This window comes from Microplitis demolitor, chromosome 7, assembly GCF_026212275.2.
Source record: "Microplitis demolitor isolate Queensland-Clemson2020A chromosome 7, iyMicDemo2.1a, whole genome shotgun sequence".
Lineage (NCBI taxonomy): Eukaryota > Metazoa > Arthropoda > Insecta > Hymenoptera > Braconidae > Microplitis > Microplitis demolitor.
In genome coordinates this window covers 12006483-12029744 of record NC_068551.1, presented here as the reverse complement: position 1 = coordinate 12029744, position 23262 = coordinate 12006483, and the positions used below count along the sequence as shown (strand labels likewise).

Here is a 23262-nt window from a genome sequence, read left to right as displayed (position 1 = left end):
TATGAATATTCTCGGCAGCTGTCTAAAAATACGAAAAACTAGCAAAGAGTTCATTCATGGCTCGCGAAGCATCGCAGGTGTCATTCCTGACCAGCAATCAAATTAATAACTGCATTTTGCCGATCAAAACCGACTGTTACGGTAGCATAGATTCTAGCCATTAGTTACCGATCGCTAAATTAAACCGATTAGTATTTTTTATTTTGTTTTCGGATTTCTGACCTTCTTGACGTTAGCTACGACCAGCAATAAAATCTATGACTGCGCCTCGTTGACAAAATCTACGAATCATTGTACCATGAGCACTGGTAGACAGTTTACAAGTAACACGTACTTAAGCAAATGCTCTTGTATAAGAGCGTTGTGCAAGGCCCATAGTTACTAGTGTCTCTTCCTACGTATGTGCCTTGCGAGAGATTGTGTAGCATGTCTTGCTCAAGATCTACTCATGACGCGCGACAGTTCCCAAACTATTCCTTCACTTACCAGTTTTAACTTTAGCAAAGCTTGAGCAAGTCATTCGCAAAGTAGATTCAACATGCTTCTGGCGCCGATTTTTCCTTAAAATTGAATAATGACTTTACCAAAACTCTTGGGTAAGGCTTGCATAAGACTTGCAATTCAAATCGGCCCTAAATACCGCGACCAAGACCCATAGATGAATGGTGACGCTAGCAACTATCGAAGTTGAGAGTAGGCTTGTGCAAGCCTTGAAAAAAACTGATTTATGGGATACTGGTCACCAGGTCTAGCCAATTTATAGTTTTTATTTTATTGCTGGCTTAAAGTTTAAGCGATGTCTTAGCTCGATTTATACTCAAATTATACTAGAAATTAATCTATTTCGGCTTCCCAAAACTCAAGAATGCTGAATATTTTCAGATCATTTGGACCACCATACTTCCTGTTTAAGGGGCGATACTAGTATGAAATTTTGAAAAAATCGTTTTTTGCATATTTTCAATCTATACCTTCAAAAATAACATACTGAAATTTCAAGTGCACATTTCAAATAGTTTTTGAGTTACAGCCATCTGAAGAGCATCCACCTATCAGTTCTCGAAACGACATTTTTCGAAATTCGCTGCAGTTACACCTCGAAGACAAATCATCTGATCGATTCGATTATTATTGCAGCTTTTCTTATATATGTTTCTCCTACCATGAACCTCCAGGTTTCCAATCGAACAGAAAATATAATTTTGACAGTCCGAAAATCGTCAAATTTTGGCGCGAAAATCAAAACTTATTTTTAAAACTCCGCTAATTTGTTAAATTTCAATTTTTTATTCAAATGAGGGTCATGGTACAAGTAGTACTTTCTAGTTCAAGAAACTTGTTGGCTATTTTGATTTCATGCACTGTGAAGGTCGCTATCACTGCAGCAGTGGGGGAACTTTTTTTAGCCTTGGGAGATTGCAAATAACCCGCTGAATTTTCAATTTTTTGGTCCAAAAATTTTATCATATGTTTATTATACATCTACGAATTAATCTTCAAAACATTTAAATATTCCATGCAATAGTTTTCTTTAAAAAAAATCCTAAAAGTCACTTTTTTTCGGGCGGTCATACCAGTAGTGTCCCTTAACCCTTCATCCTTCGCACTATGAACGCAGCGCTGCAATTTTTATTAAAAGATTATTAAAAAAAAAAAAAAATTCTTAATCTTTTGAAATTTTATGAGTTCTTCTACTGTACTTTTAAGTATCGAATAAAAGAATGATAATCATTATATCGATATATTAAATATAAAAAAAATTATTTTTTTTTTTTGTTAGAAAACCTGAGAAACGCGGCGATGAGCCACTGACGCGAGTAAACTCGTGCGTTGAATTGGTTTGGATCCTGTGCACAATGTTGCCAGTTACCACCAGCGACTCATTTCCAGCTCATTTAATTCATCTCTTTCTTTAACATTTTTATTGAATAAAAAATTTTTATTTTATTAAAAAATTAAAAAAAAAATTATTCGTATGAAATTGTGTGGTTATAATTCTGAAAAATCATAGTTATGATACTTGGCAACACCGCAATATTAAATGCATAGCAGCGGAATGCCGCAGCGTGACGAACGTAGGGTGGCGAAACCGCGCGACGGACGGAGGGTTAAAATACTTACATTTTACCGATAAAAAGTAAACAATTTGTTACATCGGAAACTAGTAAAGAGTACTCGATTATTGTTGCAATTTGTATTTTATAATGCCGAACTAAATTTATGTAAAAATCTCTATAATAAATCGACTATTGTAATTTTCATGAAAGGATACAATTGGTAGAGCTTTCTTCTGAAAGTCAAGAACACAATAATTGTGTAGCGGATCAACAAAATTTAACATATGATGAGGGGCCAACAATCTCTCTTCTTCAGTCACTTTGGCTGTAATAATATCTAAACCTTTATAGACCTGAAACAAAAAATGAAAAAAACTTGTTTTAAACAACTGTTATTTTTATTAATATTATATGAATAAGGAGAGTCGCAAGCTCAACTTCACTAGTTACGAAACGTTGCTGCAATAAAATCCTATAACCAAAAAATAAAATTACTCAAAATAGTAAAAAATGCAGGAATTTAATGCTACGATTTGCACCTTGATAAGATTGACAACTTCTTTGCAATTAACTAAATTATATTGCAAATAGCGCTAAGCTAAATTTTAACCGGAAATGATCAAATATCTATCGGAAATTATCAAACTTTTTAAGCCTAATAATTTTTAAATATATAGTTATAAATAGTTTTACGAAATGGGCGGACATTTCACCGTTTCAAATAATACAATGATTACTTTTATATTTAATTATTATAAAACTAATAATCAAGCAATTAATCATTATTTAGATATTTGTAAAATAATTTTTAATAAGCAATTCAAGATAAGAATCATCACTGTATAACAATGGTCTTGGTAGCCAGCTCAACAACTCAAACACCAGGAACCAAGGTTAGTAGCTGAACTTTGCCTGAATTATTAAATAAAATAAACTTGATTAATTAATAGGTTCGGCTCGTGTCCTGAGAAATTCGTTCCTGGAAAATTTTATAAAAGACAAGAGGGTTGGGAAAGTACCAGGGTAACAAAAAAATTTCAGGAATTTTATATTAATTAATAAGATTAACAGATTTTATTTAACCAAGTTTCTCATACAAAATTTCCTTGAATCTTAAATTTGTTCAAAAGATTTGTTTTATCTAATTGACTAGTTTGGTAAACGTATATATGCGGGAGGAAGACCAAGAATACAATTTCAGGAAGAGAAACCCCACTTACGGTGCATTTAACTACGTGTTCCATCCTTGTAGTTGTAGGTGGAAAATAACCCTCAGTGCAACGTGAGAACAGCGAGACGGCAAGATGCAACTCAGCGAACGCAGCAGCAATATAAACACCACACAACAAAATAATATTCAACAGCGCGGTTCACTCACTTCAGTCTTCTTTTCCGATGGAATAGATTTAATTTAATATAGAAATTTATTTCTCCGCAGTATGACAAAACACCGAGAACTATTTTGCGGCCGAAGTCACTGAACCAACCCAATCAAGTTACATACCCACTATAAATAAAACTGAATACGGTGAACTGATGACTAACTTTTACTAGAATTATCGTTAGGCCTGCTCGTGTTAATAATATGAGCTCTGGGTGCAGAATAGGGTCCTCACCAATCGTCATCAGTCCATTACCTTAAAGGTCTACTCTAGATGGTAGCCAAGGCCCAAGTCCTCGAAAAATTTCTTGTTGGCCCATGTATAAGGAAATTTTGATGACATGCCCCAGATTAACTTAAGAGTATAAATAGTACACAATTAGCATGCTATATGGCTATAAGATGACTCGAATTTTTGCACCCGATTTTCAAGTCGAAAATTCAAAACGCACTCTGTTACAACTGGAATTATTTAAAACCGCCAAATATCCTCGCACTCCCACCAATCTCTCAGAGTTGCATAAACGCTTTCAGTAAGTAAATCAGCTGTTGGCAAAGAATTTTTTTAATTTTCATAAATAAAGAAATTGTTGTTGATAGAACCACTTGAAATTCAGTAAAAAAAAATCTTGGAAACGGTTAGCCCGGCAGGCCAGCTCCAAAAGTCCTCGCTGGTTTTAAGCTCTTCGACCTTGAAAACACGAGAGTCAGTAAATTTTCGAGCTCGAAGAGCTCGAAAATACTTTTGCATGCAACTGTTAGTTAATGAGCTTTCCTAGGTCGAACAAGTTACGTTTTATATAAAGCTTGAAAATTTGAGAATCAAAATTAATTAATAAACAAGCATTTTTTGAATTTTTACTCACGTTAATGTTCAATAATATATATGTATTTAGGCAGAAATCAATGTGAGTGATCAAAATAAGGATTTATGAGTTTTAACTTACAAAGAAACATTTCCAAGTGATCCCCTCCGATTTAGACATAACTGAGACATGCTATTCTCCGTCGAACTCGAAGAGTCACGTATTTTTTGTTTTTATCGGCGGAAAAACATATTTAGAGGGTGAAATGACTCGTCAGAGTTTAAGCTCCAAAGGAGTGTTTTGCAAGTTTCGCATACTTGCAGTTTGAATAATCGAATAAGACGAGTGGCATTATTATCGGAGTAAAAAATTATAAAAAGTGCCATTGGTGATATATTAAAAAAATAAATAGAACAAAAGTTATGAGGGTTGAAATTCACAAACCTTTTATTTGAAAAAAACATGGGTCATTCCATGTCAAATCGACAAATTGTTGGAATCGGCCCCCTCCGATTCGGATAAATTTTGGTGGAGAGTTTCGTCTCATCATAAAACGAAGTTCTGCCAAAGGAAGAATTTTTTAAAAATTTTTCTTGAGAGTTATGCAAAATTGAAAATTTCACTGTTTTTCTGGTTATTGAAGTTTATTTATTTAATATTTTATAATTTATTGTATATTTAAAAAAACGCCGATGGGTTTAAAGAGGACACTTAGAGGTATGAGAAAAAAATTTTTTGGAAAAAAAATTTTGAAAATTACCAAAATTGAAAAATTTTGAATTTTTCAAAATCGTAAAAAGTAAAGTTCGTAGTAAAATTTTGGGCTCAAAATTTTTTATATTATACCTCTAACATATCTTAAGAAATTCTGAAATTTTTAGGAGGGTGTTCTTTTTTTTTTTCAAAATATAAATTTTTGAATTTTAGAAAAATAATTTGTTTCAATTTTTTCAACTTTTTTGTTGAATATAATTATTCTACGACATGATTATTAAAGTTTTTTTGAAGTCTAAAATATTTTTTCTATGTTAATGGGATATAAAAACAGAAATATCTCAAAAACTGTACATTATTGATTTAGCTTTAAGTTAAAATTCAAATCATGGAAGAAGTGTCACACTCTGCCATCTATGTACCCATAAATAAAATCACTATTATCGATAGGGTCCATGACATAACTCACTAGAGGGCTATATTTCTCGTGATTATTATTATTATTATAACGAGAGAGTTGTTATTTAATCGTCAACAAGATAAAATTGCTGAGTCTGGTCGTAAACATTAATTTCTAAGAAAATCAAATTAAAATCAAAGTTCGTTATGGAGAAGAAACAAAAGTGTTCAATCGGTATATCTAGTAAAGAAATGTGCTCTGAGGATAATCTAATGGACTGTAAGAATTTTTCAGATGAAGACAGCATTTCTCTAAATGCCAGAAATGGTACAGTTGTGAGTTTCATTTGTGCTGAACATGATAAGCAATTTCGTTCACATTACATTCTGAATCAAAATTTTGTGTTGATCCTTATAAAACTCATAATACAAAAGTATTCAAATCATTAAAAGTGGTTTCTTTTGATTTACACAATCAGTGTAAGGTTAGTTTTTCTTCCATTGTTCCTGGAACTAAACTATGTATATCCTGTTTATAGAAAATCTATAGTAATTTAAAAGAACACCAGGCAATTGATTCCAAACTATTTAAACAAACCACTGAAATGGAAAGAAGTAGACTGGTTGAAGAGATTTCGGACAATTTAGATCGTGATTCAGCTGAAATGTTTAGTGCAGCCGATCCAGAGGAAACCCCAGTAGTCATTCAAAGCTCACTTGAGATCCAGGAAAAGTTGTTATCCAATTTATCTGAGAAACTTTTATTTCTTGGTGCGAAACTTGATAAACTAAAACTTCAAGATGATAGTCAACCATTATCATCATATCAAGACTGTATGAAAATGGTTATATGCCAAGAACCTACAAATGACTGTTATTTTGGTCTCTGCACTCATTGTCCAGGCTCAATAAAATTAAAAAGTACCTTAGAAAATCTTTTTACTGATAATTTTTTGGATGAAATCATATTTAATCAGTGGACTCAAGTTGATAGATGTACTCTGGAGACGGTTATTAAATCAACTGACAATTATGTCGATTTTTTTATAGAATCAATTCCAAAAGTACTCCAGCATGATTTTATTGCTAAACAACAAGCTGAATATTTCCAAACTGTGAAAAGTATTCTTGAAGTTGGACAAGTTCTTGTTGTTGCTGATTTTTCCGAAAACTATTCGTCCGTACTACAAAATAGTGTTCAAAAAGTATATTGAAATAATACACAAGCAACAATACATCCATTTGCTTGTTATTATAGATCGATTGATGGGAATGAGAGCAAATTATTACCTCTTAGTTTGATAATAGTTTCGGATAGCTTAACGCATAACACCACTGCCGTTTACAGTTTCCAAGAGAAATTAATATCGTTTCTTAAAATTAAGATTCTCAATATTACAAAAATAATTTATTTTTCAGATGGTGCGGTATCTCAATATAAGAATCGGTACAATTTAGTTAACTTGCTTCATCATGAAGATGATTTTAAAATACCAGCTGAATGGCATTTTCATGCGACTTCTCATGGGAAAGGTTCGAGTGATGGATTGGGTGGACTTATCAAGCGTTTAGTTACCCGAGCTAACCTCCAAAAAGAAGCTGATCAACAAATACAAACACCTGAAGAAATGTGTAAATGGGGTCAAGATAATCTTCCAGGAGTACTCTGTCATTTCATTTCCAACAAGCAAATTCAGCTGACCGAAAAAAAAATCAGCAAAAGATTCAAAGATGCTTTGCCAGTGCAAGGAATACGTAGCTGTCATGCTGCTATTCCTGTTTCAAGTGATGTGATAAAAATAAAAATTTATCATCATCACGAGAAGGAAAAGATTTTCGCTTAAAAAACCCTAATGTTTACGACATCATCGATGAACCACCAATAAAAACAAGGTACAAAAATTAGAATTTCAAGTTTTTGTATTTTAAAACATTTAATTTTTTTATTATAAACTAATACGATCTTGTCTCTTTTTAGATTGAGAAAAAATACTGAGACATCAACATCAGAACAAGGAATCACCAAAAAGCGTCGTACTAAATTATATGCAGCAAACCCTGGATGAACAAAAGGATTGAAAATTATTTCTCATGTACTGAATTGGTATTCAAAAGGATTCGAAATCTTGAAAGTTAAATATTAATAAGTACTTTTTTAATACTTGTAATCCTTTCGTTTAATTACAAAAACCTTAAATCTTAAACATTATTCTAAATAAAAAAATAATAATATAAAATTTTAGAGATATTTCTGTTTTTATATCCCATTAACATAGGAAAAATATTTTAGACTTCAAACTCCAATAATCATGTCGTAGAATAATTATATTCAACAAAAAGTTGAAAAAAATTATTTTTCCAAAATTCAAAAATTTATATTTTGAAAAAAAAAAAAAAAAAAAAAAAAAAAAAAAAAAAAAAAAAGAACACCCTCCTAAAAATGTCAGAATTTCTTAAGATATGTTAGAGGTATAATATAAAAAATTTTGAGCCTAAAATTTTACTGCAAACTTTACTTTTTACGATTTTGAAAAATTCAAAATTTCCCAATTTTGGTAATTTTTAAAATTTTTTTTCCAAAAAAATTTTTTCTCATACCTCTATGTGTCCTCATTGAACCCATCGACGTTTTTTTTAATATACAATAAATTATAAAATATTAAACAAATAAACTTAAAAAACCAGAAAAACGGTGAAATTTTCAATTTTGCATAACTCTCAAGAAAAATTTTTAAAAAATTCTTCCTTTAACAGAACTTCGTTTTATGATGAGACGAAACTCTCCACCAAAATTTATTCGAATCGGACGGGGCCGATTCCAACAATTTGTCGATTTGACATAGAATGACCTATATCAATTTCAATTTTTCCCCCTAAAAGTTCCTCGGAAACTCTCCAGGGTATCCACCTATATTCCAAAAGTCTTGCACTGCTTTAGAAAAATGTTGACTATATCAACTCCGGACGGATCCCAAAGCTCCAGCCAGGATACTATTGACCAATGATAAGTCCTAAGAATTCAAATGTTTGACTTTAGCTGAGCTCACTTAAACCAAAAGAAATATCCAGTCTCTCATCAAAGGCCCAGGAATCCCAGGAATCTCCTTACAACGACCAATCGTTGAGGGCCCTCAGCCAGATTTTCCTCAGCTAATAATCGAACTTAGAACATTCCCAGTCTTAATAGAATCCCGAGAATTTCTAAATTCCTCAATTCTATCAGTTTAAAAAAAATATCCCTGATTAAACAAAACGATTTGTGACGATTAAAAACGATTAAAAATTAAATCATCATTAATCGTCTTTAATCGTAATAATCGTAATGGATTTTTAAATATAATTGTCCCAAATCATCTAAAGACGATTTATTATTTTACGATTGAAAACGATTAATGACGATTAAAATTTCAAATCGTCATGAATCGTCTTTAATCTTCATTCGAAAAATTTAATCGTTTTTAATCATCAATTGACGATTTATGACGATTTAAAACGATTAAAACAGTTTTAATCGTCACAAATCGTTTTGTTTAATCAGGGATCCTAGTCTCACTAATTGACTACAGAATCCCGGGAACCCTTTACAACGTCTACGCTGAGATCGTTCAGGGTCCCAGTCGGACTTCTCTTTTACTTTTCTTATTCATCTCAATATGGTGCAAGACGGTTTACATGCACGATTTTATATTTTCCATTTGGTATTTTCCTGATACTGTAAACTACGTTATTTAATTTATTTTCAATTTCATAAGAACCCTCCCAATCGTATTGAAGTTAACAAAATTATTAATTATTTTCGTTAATGTTGACTTTTGTTTTTTTTTTTTTTTTTTTTAAATAAATTTTAATTTATGATGATACTTCCCGCAGCTTCACAAAATTTTCCTATTTATCCGTGTAAAACTATATTCATTGACTCGATAAAATACTTGAGGTATTACGCAGCCCCGACAGAAGAATTAAAAAAAAAAAAAAAATGTTTTCAAATTGACTATCTATACAAAATCTTTTATCTATCGTTCGACAACTCAAAATCATTAAATGTGTTTGGTTCACTAATTATGTCGATCGATTATAAAACAAAAGAGCGATTAGATATCACGATATTTTTATTTTATTTTTACTGTTTTTTTTTTAATTTTATTTAACTATTATTATTATTATTATTAAGTAATGATACATCACCAATTTATCCTTTCCGAATTTTTTAAGTTGTCCATAAGTTCAACTTAACTCTCCGATTGATGCTAAGAAAATATTTTTCCAGCTTTACTGTTTTTTAAAAAAATAATAATAAAATTATCCGGCGTTTGATGTTTCGATCACTATTGTTTTATATTTTTATTACACGCGTAATTGTCAAGATCTTGCCTTGGTCTTGAATTACTCTGAATTTTTCTTGAATTAATTTGAAATAAATTACACAATTATATTTCATTGGTTTGTATTTTAAAATTGGGATGACTCTAAAAAATGTCTTGTATTTGTTATTAAATTTTTTCTGAATACAGATAATTTTTCTTTATATTTTCTAACTATATTTTTTATAATTTATAACATATTAAATGTAGTTTATAAGTAATAAATTAAACTAGTATTCATGATAAATCTTTTTTCTCCGACCATATTTGAAAATAGTTGCGCATGGCTTGCTCAAGATCTGCTCAAGACTCAAAATTAACCTTGGACCTTGAGCAGATCTTGAGCAAGCCATGCGTAAGTACCTACAGTAAGTTACTAGTGCAAAAAATGCGCCAGACACTGTTTCATTGCATGTGTTCAAGATATCTTTAATATTCTTGCGTACGATACCATGAGCAAGACATACACAAATCTTGACATAGATTTTTTGATACACGATCTTGCGAAAGACATATACGTAGAAAAAGACACTGGCAGCGAGGGGTCTTACTCAAAATACTTATTCCAGAATTTTACTCAAACGAGTGATGCTAAAGGTGCACCTCTAGTATGTCTTAAGATCTAAATTCTGATTTATTTAATGCGATAAATTCAGAAATCAAAACTAAAATATCCATTTCCCAATAAAATGTGTAAATTTAAATAACCCGAATGAAAATATTTCAAACCCGGGAAAAAAAAATTATATATAATAAGATATAATCATATAAAATTATATATAATTTTATGTAATTATATATAAGTATATAAAATTACATATATTAAATAAAATTATAGATAATTTTGTATAATTATATATGGCATATCTAATTATTTCAAACTTTTTATACATAAACATATACAATTATATAAATTTATATACAGTTTCATATATCGATTTATATTTATATATAATTATATAACTCTTTCTAATTTCATTATAAATGAATGTATATAATCATATATTTATATATATTGTGACGTTATTTTTTTTTTTATGAGGCTTGGTTAAAGTTAACGTCACAAGCACCAACTGATTATATTGTATTTTCGAGGATGGTAACTCAAGACATATAGTTTAGTTTACAGTAATTAACGATTTTGATACAGATTTTTGATTTAAGTTATAGTGTAAGAATGAAATATAGTGTAACGTCTGGCTACAGTTACAGCTGTTGATAAGAAAAATTAGAGTAAAGAATTAGGATCAGATTTATGGAAAATTACTATGGGATATGGCTTGAGATTAGAGTTTGGTAAAGGATGGGGTTGGAGTTTTGGATTTACAATTTTGGGTGTATTGAGTATGTGGACAAGTCAGAACAACCGTGGAGTAGGGCTTAAGTAATTGCCAGGCGGTTGTATCTGATGTCAGGATACTTGCCTGACCCTATGAGACTTCCATGCGGATTTCGTAGGTCTAGCTGAAACGCTAGCGCACCAAAATACGGACTATGGATGAGGTACATGAGATCAGTTTTTTTTGTTATTATGATTGGCAGGACTCAGCGATTGTTTTGTTCTAGAGTATCGGATTCATCATTATTGGTCTAGTTCACCGAATACTAATCGAGTATCGGCTGGCTCCAGTTACTTAATTAATTTATTTATTTACAAGGTCTCGATTCGCATCATTTAGATGACAATTTACTTCTGTTAAGATTAATTTTACTATTATTATTAGATTTAGTGTGTTGTTGTAGAGAAGAATTATTTGTACGAGGCTATAGGGTTTTGCCAATTGTTAAATAGAGATTTGAGATTATTGTTGTTTAATAAAAAATTGCAAATCCACCGATAATTTACATGAATTTAAGACGATTCGACCCGTACCACTCCAGTGTGTGTGTACTCCCTCTTTCCATAATCCTACACACTGAGCGACACCATGGCATACCGTAACTCTGTTTTTAGTTTTCCAGTCTCTGTTTTATTTTTACTTATAAGTTCTGAGCATTTTTAGTTAAGTTTTCGTTTTAGTTCGCATGGTTTTGGTGATAATTCCACAGATCAAAAATTATGAGCCCATAACTCGGCAAGATTTTTTATTATTTTTTTTTTTTCATGGCAGTTATTGGTTATAAATAAATCATTATATAAAATTATACATAATTATATATGGCTAAAATTCATATATAATTTTATATAGTGATTTATATATAATTATATATCATTTTTTTTCCCGGGAACTCAAAAAATAATAACTTTTTTCTCGGCCGAAAAAAGGCCCAGGTAGTGAACACGAGACCAAAAAGTGACCGAAAAAAGCCGACAATGAATCTCAAAAATGGCTGACGCAAGAGACGAGGATTTATATAATTATTATTATTATTCTATTTGATTGAATAGAATAGAAACGATAGTATTTATCAAATAGTTATTTAAATGTCCGGGAAAAGTGCATTAAATATGGCCATAAATCAAAATTTTCAATATATACATAGCTATGTATAGGAATTTCAACTAAATTAAAAAAAGAAGACACACGATTTCTGTATTTTTTTTTTTTCTTCAATCATTTTGGTGATGCAGGAATTATCAGATATGTGAATAATTCAATTTCTAATTCAGTAGAAATTTTTTATTTCGAGAAAAAACGCTAGAATTATCAACTAACCACACACGCTTTAGTGGGATTCGAACCTAGGACCTAACAAACGAAACACCGACGCTTTAACGACTAGGCTACGCTACCGACAGTGATTATTAAGTTTACTTGTGCTATATGAGATTCCAACGATACATTATTTTCAAAATAGCAAAATATAATTGAAAATCTTTTTTATAGTATACTATATATTATAATAACAAAAAATTTTCTTTGTATAAGAAATACATGTATGCAAATATAACAGAAATTTATTTCAAATTTATAATTTTTTTTTTTTATGTTGTTGGTTATATTAACAATATATTTTTATATTTACATAATTATATTTATTACATATTGGAAATTTATTGTTAATTCTAAGATATATGTTCTTAATGTATTTAAATTAAATTTAAAATATGTACAAAAGTCAGCCAACAGTTATCGATTAAAAATACACGTCACAGAAATTAAGGAGGGGGGGGGGGTATAGGTTAAAGCGTGAAAAAAAAAAATCCGGGCGTTGGCCCTGCGGGCCAGCTCTAAAAATTCCCGCTGTTTTCAAGATCAAGGAGCTTGAAAACATTATTGTCAATACATTTTCGAGATCTTCGAGCACGAAAATACTCTTGAATACAATTGGTTTTGATGAACTTTTCAAGCTCAAACAATTCACGTCATATGCTCGAGCTTGAAAATTTAAGAATCGAAAATAATTAATGAACGAGCGTTTTTTTAATTTTCATTCACGATTATGTACAACAACATAAATGTATTCAGACAGAAATCAATACAAGTGATCAAAATAAGGATTCAACTGAGTTTTGACTCAGATCAGAGCGTTAATATATAAAATATCCGACAAAAATTTTAAAAACGTTATTTTTTCAATTTTTTTGTTTTCATTATATGATAATATGATATCATTATTAATATCATTTAAACTAAAGGACGTGTTGCATAATATTATGTAGTGGTCGAGAAAAAAAATACAGACGTAGAGCTGGTATGATTTTTGGGCTATTCAGTAAATTATATTCTGAGTTATCCGGGAAAAACGAGGTAAATTGGTATTTTTTTAATTTTTTAACGTCTATATCTTTTGAACTAATTAACCGATTTTGATGTTTAGTGTAGCAATTGACGCATTTTATTGAGTTCTAGAGCTACATAGATTTAGGAAACGATCGAATAAATCACTTCAAAAATAATAAAAAAAAAACCGTTTTTCTCTATTTCTTCCGCAAACGATGTCTCTCGAACGAATATACCGATCGAGATGGTTGAGGTAGCAATCGACGAGCTTTATTATTTTCCAAAGCTGATTAAATTTTTAAATCAATCGATTGAGCTACTTCTGGAAAATTTTAAAAAAACGTAAAAAAAAAAAAATTTTTTTTCTTGTATTTCTTTAATTTCTTAGAGTTGATTATATCGATCGACCCGAAATTTGCAGGAGAGTTGACGGCCAACAAACTCTTTGGATTACCGCAAAAATCATCTTAATTGGTTAATTCATTAAAAATATATGAAGAGTTTACATCCATGCACGCACAGATAATCGGACATCATCCTGAAAGTAGTCAGAATAGCTCCTAAGGACCTCGAAACGATGACATCAATTATTTTTTTAATTTTTTCTTTTCTGAAAGTTCTCGACTCCCTGAATTGTAGCTCCAATATTTATAATTTTTATTTAACGATGAAAATCGGCTTTTGCGCGGCAGTTTCGGTATGCTCGCGCCACCACACTCTAGTGAGCATAGTTTTTAAATAATTTTTTTATCAATTAAATATTAATGAAAAAGTTTGAAAAAATTCTGGTGTCATCTAGACACCAAAGAATATGATTCCACGGGTTTGTGTTGTCATAAAAGGCGGTATAAAAGTTTAAATAATTCATCTATAAATATTTTGTTTCTTGGAACTCTTTTTATGAACATACTTAACAAGATGACGTTATGAAATTTTGTAAAATATTTCTATTTCATTAATTATAAATTTTTGAAGTAACAAAAAAAATTTTAAATTTAAATAATGCATGTTAAATAACTTTTTTTTTAAATTTTAAGCTATTATTGATTCCATATTCTCGTTAGGCATTATATGATTACTATTCAAATTTTGTCATGCCATTTGTTTATAAATTTTTTATTAACAAATGGATTAATTTTAAGTTTTTTCTGTCAAAAATTCATTCATTTATCTATTTAACGATTTGTTATAAACAATTTTTTTTTTTTTTTGATTTTTTTCTAGAACATAAAAAAATTACAAAAACAGCAATCTGCAACAATATGGCGAAAAAAACATATTTTCAATTTTTTAAAAAACATCTGGATTTTGGAGCACAACAAAATCCAAGCACTGACTCGATTTGTCAACTGACCAATTGCTGTAACTTAGCAATTATTGCAGATACAGTTTTCGACCTTCAACTCGTTTTTATATAGTTTGAGTTAAGCTTTCTTATACATTTTTAACTGAACGTTTATCTGTTATAGTTCTTGAACTAGACGCATTTATTTATAAAAATGAATATTTTCTATTTCTTACAATGCTTGTATCTCATAAACAAATAATGTTAGAACTTCTATACTAAAATTTTCTGCTCTTTCAGAAACTTTTTTAATATTTGAGCTACCACTTATTCTTTTGAGATTGTGCCAAAAAGCTAGACAGCTATTTTTTTTAATGATTTTTTTAAAATATCAATTGTAATTTTCTTTTTCAGAAAAAATCCAAAAAACGCTTTTTTCTAGACGCCATCCCGGATCGTTTAAGCCATCAGTCATATTTTTAAGAGACCTGTAAATATTTTTCGCAGGTTTTTAACTTCTCCACTAGACTATATGCACGGACTGCAAGTAAGGTTTCGCTGCAAACCGGATAGTGACAACCGGAAAAAATGTCAGCCATTTTGAATATTAGCTTAAAGTAGTTCAATAAATAATATATTAAAATAACAGACGCCGTAAAATATTTAAAAATTTACTCAATTTTCATACCTGGCTCACCTGAGGGACCCCAAACCTACCGCAGCGGGGCTTAGCTAGTACCCATTGCTTGTTTGCTAAGTATAGGACTTTCACTAGACGGAATTTCAGATTCCGTAAAATATGTGTTGTCAGATTTAAGCTGGCTCTTAGACTATATAAATAATAGTGAAAGTGACAACGAATATCAAAATAATGCCTGCAATATTCCTTTTTATAATTATTAATTTATTAATTAGTATTTATTCATTTTTCGTCTCAATTGTCGAAAGTCCCAGGAAAAAATTGTCATGCATGATCGTGCATGACTTGGCACGATTCATATAAAGACACGCATGATCATACAAAGTCATGTACAATCATGCATGATCATGTATGCTGGGGCAAGAATAGTCATGCAATATCATGCATGACCAAGCTCAATCATGAGTGATCATTCATGACTTTGCGCAATTAATGCAAAGACACGCATGATCATGCAAATCCATGTTCAATCATGCATACTCATGTATGACGAGGCAAGGATAGTCACACATGATCCGTGCAGTGTCATGAATTGACCAAGCTCATTCATGACACTGCACGAACTATGCGACGTCATACATACCATATTAAATCGGGTTTTATCATGTATGATCATGAATGAGAATGTATGATACGGAGAGAATGGTTCTGCACAATTGAGAGTAACTTGACATGGGCATACATGATCGTGTATAACTCACGACCCTAATCGTAAAATCTATGAGGAATTGTATGGAAACCCATAAGAATCATATAAAAAAGTATGGATTTATGTAAGAATCCTTATAAATTACTATAGAAGGGTATGGTTTTATATAACAATTCATGTAGGAAACTATGAGTATCCGGATTCCTATATGGGAAATCCACATACGAAACTGTAGGTACTTAGATTTCCATTTTGACATAGTGCACATTCCTATGGGAAATTGACGCTAAGATCCACATGAGATTCTATAGGAAACCATACGAGAATCCATCTGAAAACGCCTTGTAGAAACTTACATAGAAGTCTAGGCTGGATTCCCATATGGATTTTTTTGATAGCCCAGGACAAAATCAGCATGCATGACCATGCTTGATTCAGGCAAGATCATGCACGGTCAAGCATGACTCATACATTTCATGTCTGATCATGCAAAAAAATACAATTGAAATCCGATCGAGCTTCAATCGGATTTAACAATCAAAATTTTTAACCAAGAATATTCAAATATTTTTATGAAATATTTTCCATAATTAAACATTCATTTTTATTTTGACGTTAGTAGTTAAAGTTATTATTTTTTTTTATCGATGATTAAAATAAATTTAATTTATAATTTCTGGTTTAATTAATAATTAAAACTAATCTTCTTCTTTCCAAAAAATAATTAAAATATAATTAATTACAATTTTTTTTTCATTGATTGAAAAATTGAATTAATAAATTCCTGCAAAATCGACAATGATAGTCAGTACAATTGCATTTTTTTTTTTTTTTTCAATTAATAATTAAGTTTAATTTAATTCATAATTTGCTTGTAAATTATAACTATAATTCTATTCATTTATTATTAAAAAAATACCTAATAACCAAATCAAGATTGAATTTAAATAATATTTTTTTTTTTACAACCCTGAGTTTTTAAAAAATGTTAAGAATCGTCGTAAACTGAACGACACAGGTCAGCTTTGTGGACAGCAGACGTGCTTCATAACACGACGGTCGTGGGTTCGAGACCCGTCACAGGAAAAATATTAATAACACTTTTCAGCCAATAAACATTAACTATTCATTAATACTAACATAATAAGTTAATTTAAAATTGAATTATCATTATTTTTTTTTCTTTCTAATAATTCCAGGGATTGTGCTGGATCAGGACTGATCATGCTTGGTCAAACATGATTACGCTTGCTCAACGGTGCTTCGTTTCCGGCGAAATTATTTTTTTCGTTGCTCATTAAGCAAAATATTGTTTTTTATGCTGAAACAAAAATTCTTGCCAAGTTTAAGGTTGTTCAGACAGTACCCCATAAATCAAAATAAAATCTAAATTTTTTTTTCCCAAAAATTGAAAATGTAATTATATAAACTCATTATCTAAATTTAGTTCATTTTAATTCATTAATTTAATTAATATAAATAAAAAATAAAGTACTTTTGACTCAAGTATTTTTTTTCATAATGTAGATCTGACAACGTTGCTTCGAACAGTTGTTTACGTTGATCTAGCTGAAAAGTGTTCAGTTGAATTTTATTTATTACCAAGAGTAAAAAATGTTTTATTTAATTATTATTTAATTTAGAAAATTTATAAAAAATTTAAAAATGAGTGATAGAAATTATTTTTACTGACTCAAAATTATTTTACTCCTTATGATGTATAATATTTTGTATTAATAGGTTAACAATTATTTATTTAATTTTTTAAGATTACCGCGATTACAAATTTAAAAATAAAATAAAAAATTATCATAAAATATGATATGCATCTGCAGAAATAATCAGTTATGTTTTTAATTTTAAAAGTTCGCGCATTTTATTATTTGCGACGTTGCCGCCCTCATCTGAGTCACTTAAATCGATTATTTTTCATCATGGCGCGTAGATATTTTTGTGAATTTTCTGTGTTTCTTATTAAAATATTTTTAAAATCATTCGTCAGAACACTTTGTAACTATTTTTAACGTTTGCTACGATAGTTAATTAATAAAGAGAATAGTTTTTTGTTTTTTTTTCTTTATAGGGAGCAACTAAACTCGATCCAAGGGCATTTCGTCTACGTTTCCTATACTCTGTATGTTAAATTACCATATCCCAATAATTAATAACGTGAAAACTATTCGTCAGATGTACCAGAAAAAATAAATTTATACGTATTTAATATTAATTAATAACATACTAAAAATTTAGATTTTCATCTAAATGTCGCAGTTATGTCCGAACAACCTTAAGCTCTTAATTCCGATCCTAAATACTTTCCATTTGATTTTAAAGATTTCCCATTTAAAATACACGTAAATTAAATTACTTTTTTTTTTTAATACTCAGCTGCATTTTATGATATCGACGCGGCTTTGGTCGCGAATTATAGGGCATTTGGTGTTCTTCAAAAGAGCCCATAGTAACTTAGCTGTGATTCCAGCCGTTTCACCTGTGTCCGTTTCGGAAGTGATTTTTCCTATGAAATGGACCATTTTCGGCATGCAAAACGTAAACTAATAAAAGTACGCTAAAATTGTTACTAGGAATGCTATAGGAAATTTTATTTCCTTCAAAAATGGTCCTATAAGTCAAGGCGCTCAAGTCCATAGTTTCCGAATTCTAGTAATTTTAATAATTTGAAAAATAAAATATCAATTGTAATTTTTTTAATTGATATTGAATTTTTGAAATTATAAAAATTACTATAACTTGAAAACTATGGAATTAAGCGACTTGACTCATGGGACTTATTTTGAAGGGAATAAAATTTCCTATAAAATTCTCAATAACATTTTTAGTGTACTTTCATTGGTTTACATTCTGCAAGCCGAAAATGAATCATTTCATAGGGAAAATGACGTCCGCAACGGACATAAGTGAAACAGCTGGAATTACAGCTAAGTAACTATACGCACTTTTGAAGAACACCAAATGCACTACAATTTGCGACCAAAACTGGGTCGATATCATACAATGCAGCTGAGGATTAGAAAGTTAAAAAGAAAGTAATTTTATTTACGTGTAATTTAAATGGGAAATCTTTGAAATCAAATGGAAAGTACTTAGGCTTGGAATTGAGAGCTTAAACTTGGCAGGAGTTTTTGTTTCAGCTTAAAAAACAATATTTTGCTTCATGAGCAACGAAAAAAATACTTTCGCCGGAAACGAAGCACCCTAACATATATATATTTATATTTATATATAAATGGGGCATTCCACGCCAAGTCAACCACTTTTGACCCCGACCCCCATTCGATTTGGCTGAAAATTTTTTTTCCTTTTCTACCCCATCAAAATCATTTTTCATGAAATTTTCAAATTTTTTTAGCCAACCCAAAAAAAGTTATGAGTTTTTCAAAAATAAGGCTTTTATTTTTTTTAATAGCTATAACTTTCTCAAAAATTGACTAATTGGGACGTTTTTTTTTTCGAAACTTTTGTCTTTGAATGTACTTTTCAGAAAAAAATACAAGAAAATTTTGAGATGATAAACTCTATGAAATTTTTGGCTTTTTTGAGAAAAACTGCCACTTTCTTAAAGTTCGCAATTTTTGATTTTTTTTTAAATTTCTCAAAAAAACTTCAATTAATTTTGCCATTTTCCCTGCCGATCCTAGAGTGGGCAGACTTTTCTTTCTATTTTTTTCATCAATTGAAAAAAAAATTTTTGCCTAGTTGGGCTTATTTTACAAAACACCACTCTGGAAATTTTTAAGAATTTATCGACGACTTTAGAATTTGAAAAATTCAGACGAAAAAATTAATTAAAACTGGTAATCCTCGAAAAAATTCGGATTTTTTTTAAACAAGTGAGAAAAATAAATAGAAGATACCTATACATAATTTCATTGTATTTTTTTTTTAAACTACACTTGTAAACAAAGAAAATGAAAAAAAAAAAAAAAAAATTGTCCTTTGGTTTGTTTTTGACCAAGTCACCAGCTTTTGAAATAGCGACATTCATTAGATTCATTTTTCGAAAACCTGTGACTTGTTCAAAAATAAACCAAAGGGCAATTTTTTTTTATTTGTTTTGTTTTCAGGTGTAGTTTAAAAAAAAAATACAATAATAGATATTTACGTCATCAGGCCATGAAGTGGCGGTTTTCTGACAGCGACGATATTTCGATATGACCGTACGGTTTGTGGCGGGAAGGTTCGAAACGGGCGTAATTTTAACGAAATTTACGCTCGTTTTTGAACATTTGCGCCACTAACATTAAAGCGAATATCGAAAAAAAGTCGTTGTCAAAATCACCACTAAACGACCAAATGATGTACAATATTTTTTGTTATTATCGCTCCATAAGTTTAACTTTTGAGGGATAGGAGCCAAATAATGACATTTTATTTTTTTTTTCAATCACTTGTGGGTGAATAAAAATATTTTTTAAACAAATAATTGACTAATTTGGATTACTTGCTTTAAAAATATACGCTTATAATTTACTTGTATCGTGTATTTATGGTTAATAAAATGGCGTGGTTATTATTTTATTAATATTAGGTCCGCATCATAATGAACTGCCAGCAGAGAAATAATTACCGCCACTCAATAGTAACTAAGTTTAAACTTTACTCAAATTCATTGGTCGGTACACTAGAATGCGACTTTTTTTTTACGATCTCTCTAAATTTCGTCTGGGTGTACACAAAAAGTTCGTAAAAAAAGGAGGGGGTAAAATTTATAGAACAAAGTGATTATTGTGAAAAACAGTGAAATTTATAAAACAAAGTGATTATTGTGAAAAACAGTGAAATTTTAGATTGAGTTCACATAAAAAACTAAAAAAATGCGATCGTGTGTATTCTGTAAAAAAAAGAAAAAGATACAAAATCAAGTACCACAAAAATTTGAGTTTATAATTATTTTACTTCTTCATTCAAATAAAATTTTCTTTCAAGTCGTTTTAATTTAACATTTATATCAAAAAATTTGTCAATTACAGAAAAACACGTGGTTAATAATTTTATTTTAAGTTTGTTCTATATATATATATATATATATATATATATATATGTTGAATAAACTTTAAATAAAATTTATAATTGACCACGTGTTTTCTTGTAGTTGACAAATTTTTTGATATAAATGTTAAATTAAAATGACTTGAAAGAAAATTTTATTTGAATGAAGAAGTAAAATAATTATGAAAAAATTATGAACTTAAACATTTATATATATATATATATAAACTCATATGAATCGTTGCTAATCTCATATATTGACATTTAAAATAGATTTCCAGCAGATGAGAAAGTTTTCCAGCTCTGGATAAAAAATATGAACTACGAGCCAAATTGGAAACCGTCAAAATATCATCATTTATGTTCTCAACATTTTTCAAGCAAGTGCTTAGATTTTCGCGATCAACTTTTTCGTTTGCAAAACGGCAGTATTCCAACAATTTTTAATGGACATAATAAGAACTTACATCACAATTATCGTCAGATATTCGAAAGCAACAATCTGAATCGTCAGGATTCTTATTTATTTTTGTTTCTAATTTATTTTTGTAGGACCAAAATTGCAAGACGGCGAAAATTTTTTGCAAGTGATAACTGATGCAGCGTCTAGTAATTCTACTGTTTTGTCAGCCACCACATCTTTGACAACCCTGACACCGAATAGTCAATAAACTATCAATAGTTTGCCTTTGCAGAACACGCAAATCGAGAAACAAAACGGTAATTTTTTCGTTATATACATTATTAATAAAATCTGGAAGTTTCTAATACACTTAGAAAAAAAATACTTTTATTATAAATATTTACTCCACACAAGAACATATATTCTTGATTACTTTTAAGAATACATAATTTTGTCTGAAGAATTCGTAGAATTGATGGAAATAATGTTTATTTAACTCAAGTCAAGCTGTTCATTTGTTTATTCATAATATAATATCAAATGCATATAATAACAAAAATAAATTTGATGCTCTTTTCTCAAGAAATTGATAATTAAAAATACTGAAAGAAATATTCGTAACGGATTTCTTGAACCAAAAAATTCTTGTTTGGGCAATATTATTTTATTTTCTCAATGTACATTATAATATAATTTTAGGTACCATAAAAAAAAAATTGTTGATCAAAATAATTTATCATTAAACAGTGCACTATTTTCAATTACACTAGTAATTTTATGAATAATAAGTAGGGACAAGATTTTTGCCTTAATTTCGAAATTTATGGCTCAAATGTTTATTATTACGGCGAAAATATTGGTCTAGGAAAAAAATTTTTAAAACTAAAGTTGTATGAAATTCAATTTTATAAAAAAAATGTCTCTTATGATTTTTTTGTACGACCAATATCTTCACCGTAATTCCAAAATGAAGATTCATTTTAAATGATTCAAATTTTTGATAGTTATGGAAATGTTAATTTTGAAATTACGGGGAAAATATGAGTTGTATAAAAAAATCATAAGAAACATTTTTTCTAAAAAATTAAATTACCTACAACTTTTGTTTAAAAAATTTTTTTATACAGCCAATATTTTCACCATAATTCCAAAATTAAGATTTATAATGAATGATGCAAATTTTTGTCAGTTATGAAAATCTTAATTTTAAAACTACAACTTTCTTATTAGTCCTAAGGAAAAATTATGACATTATTTTTAAAAAAGTAAAATTTGAACGACTTTTATTTGAAAATATTTTTTATGCGACCAATATTTCCGCCGCAGTATCCAAAATTTGAAATTGTTCTTTTTAAATCAAAGCAAAAATTCTAAACCTAATAATTAGTTTTGAAACCACTATTTTAGATTACTGGTTGAAATAAGAAAGTTATGAGAATTGAAATGAAATCATTTTATTTCGTTTATTTTTTGTAGATGCAGTAGCTAGCAGTTGCATTATTGACCACAATCATTCATATGTGGAAGTAGCAGAAAAATTGAAGAGCAATTTGATAGCAGCGAAAACTAAACTCCATCGGCTGGCAGCCAAAAATCAAGTTTTGTCTCAAAAGCATAAACGTAGTAAGAAAAAAATAGCTTCAATGAGACAGATCGTAAAACATATAAAAGAGAAGACTCTACTCAAAGAGGGTTCGGATACTTTTAATGGCCTAAAAGATATTCCCGCAGAGCTTTTTTCACGCATGCACAAGAACATCCTACTTGAAAAAAATTGTAAAGACAAATATCCGCCTAACTTACGATGCTTTGCGCTAACTTTACATTTTTAT

The 23262-nt window shown here is 29.7% G+C and overlaps 1 protein-coding gene across 2 annotated transcripts in view; it reads right to left on the bottom strand.

Annotated features, from left to right (window-relative positions):
* LOC103571944 (tRNA dimethylallyltransferase) overlaps positions 1 to 23262 on the bottom strand; it is a 263909-nt gene that overhangs the window by 176267 nt on the left and 64380 nt on the right. For both annotated transcript variants that reach the window (XM_053741000.1, XM_053740999.1), the window contains exon 2: positions 2273 to 2410. In XM_053741000.1, coding sequence (XP_053596975.1) covers positions 2273 to 2410 — 138 coding nt within the window. The remainder of the gene's footprint in view (positions 1 to 2272; positions 2411 to 23262) is intronic.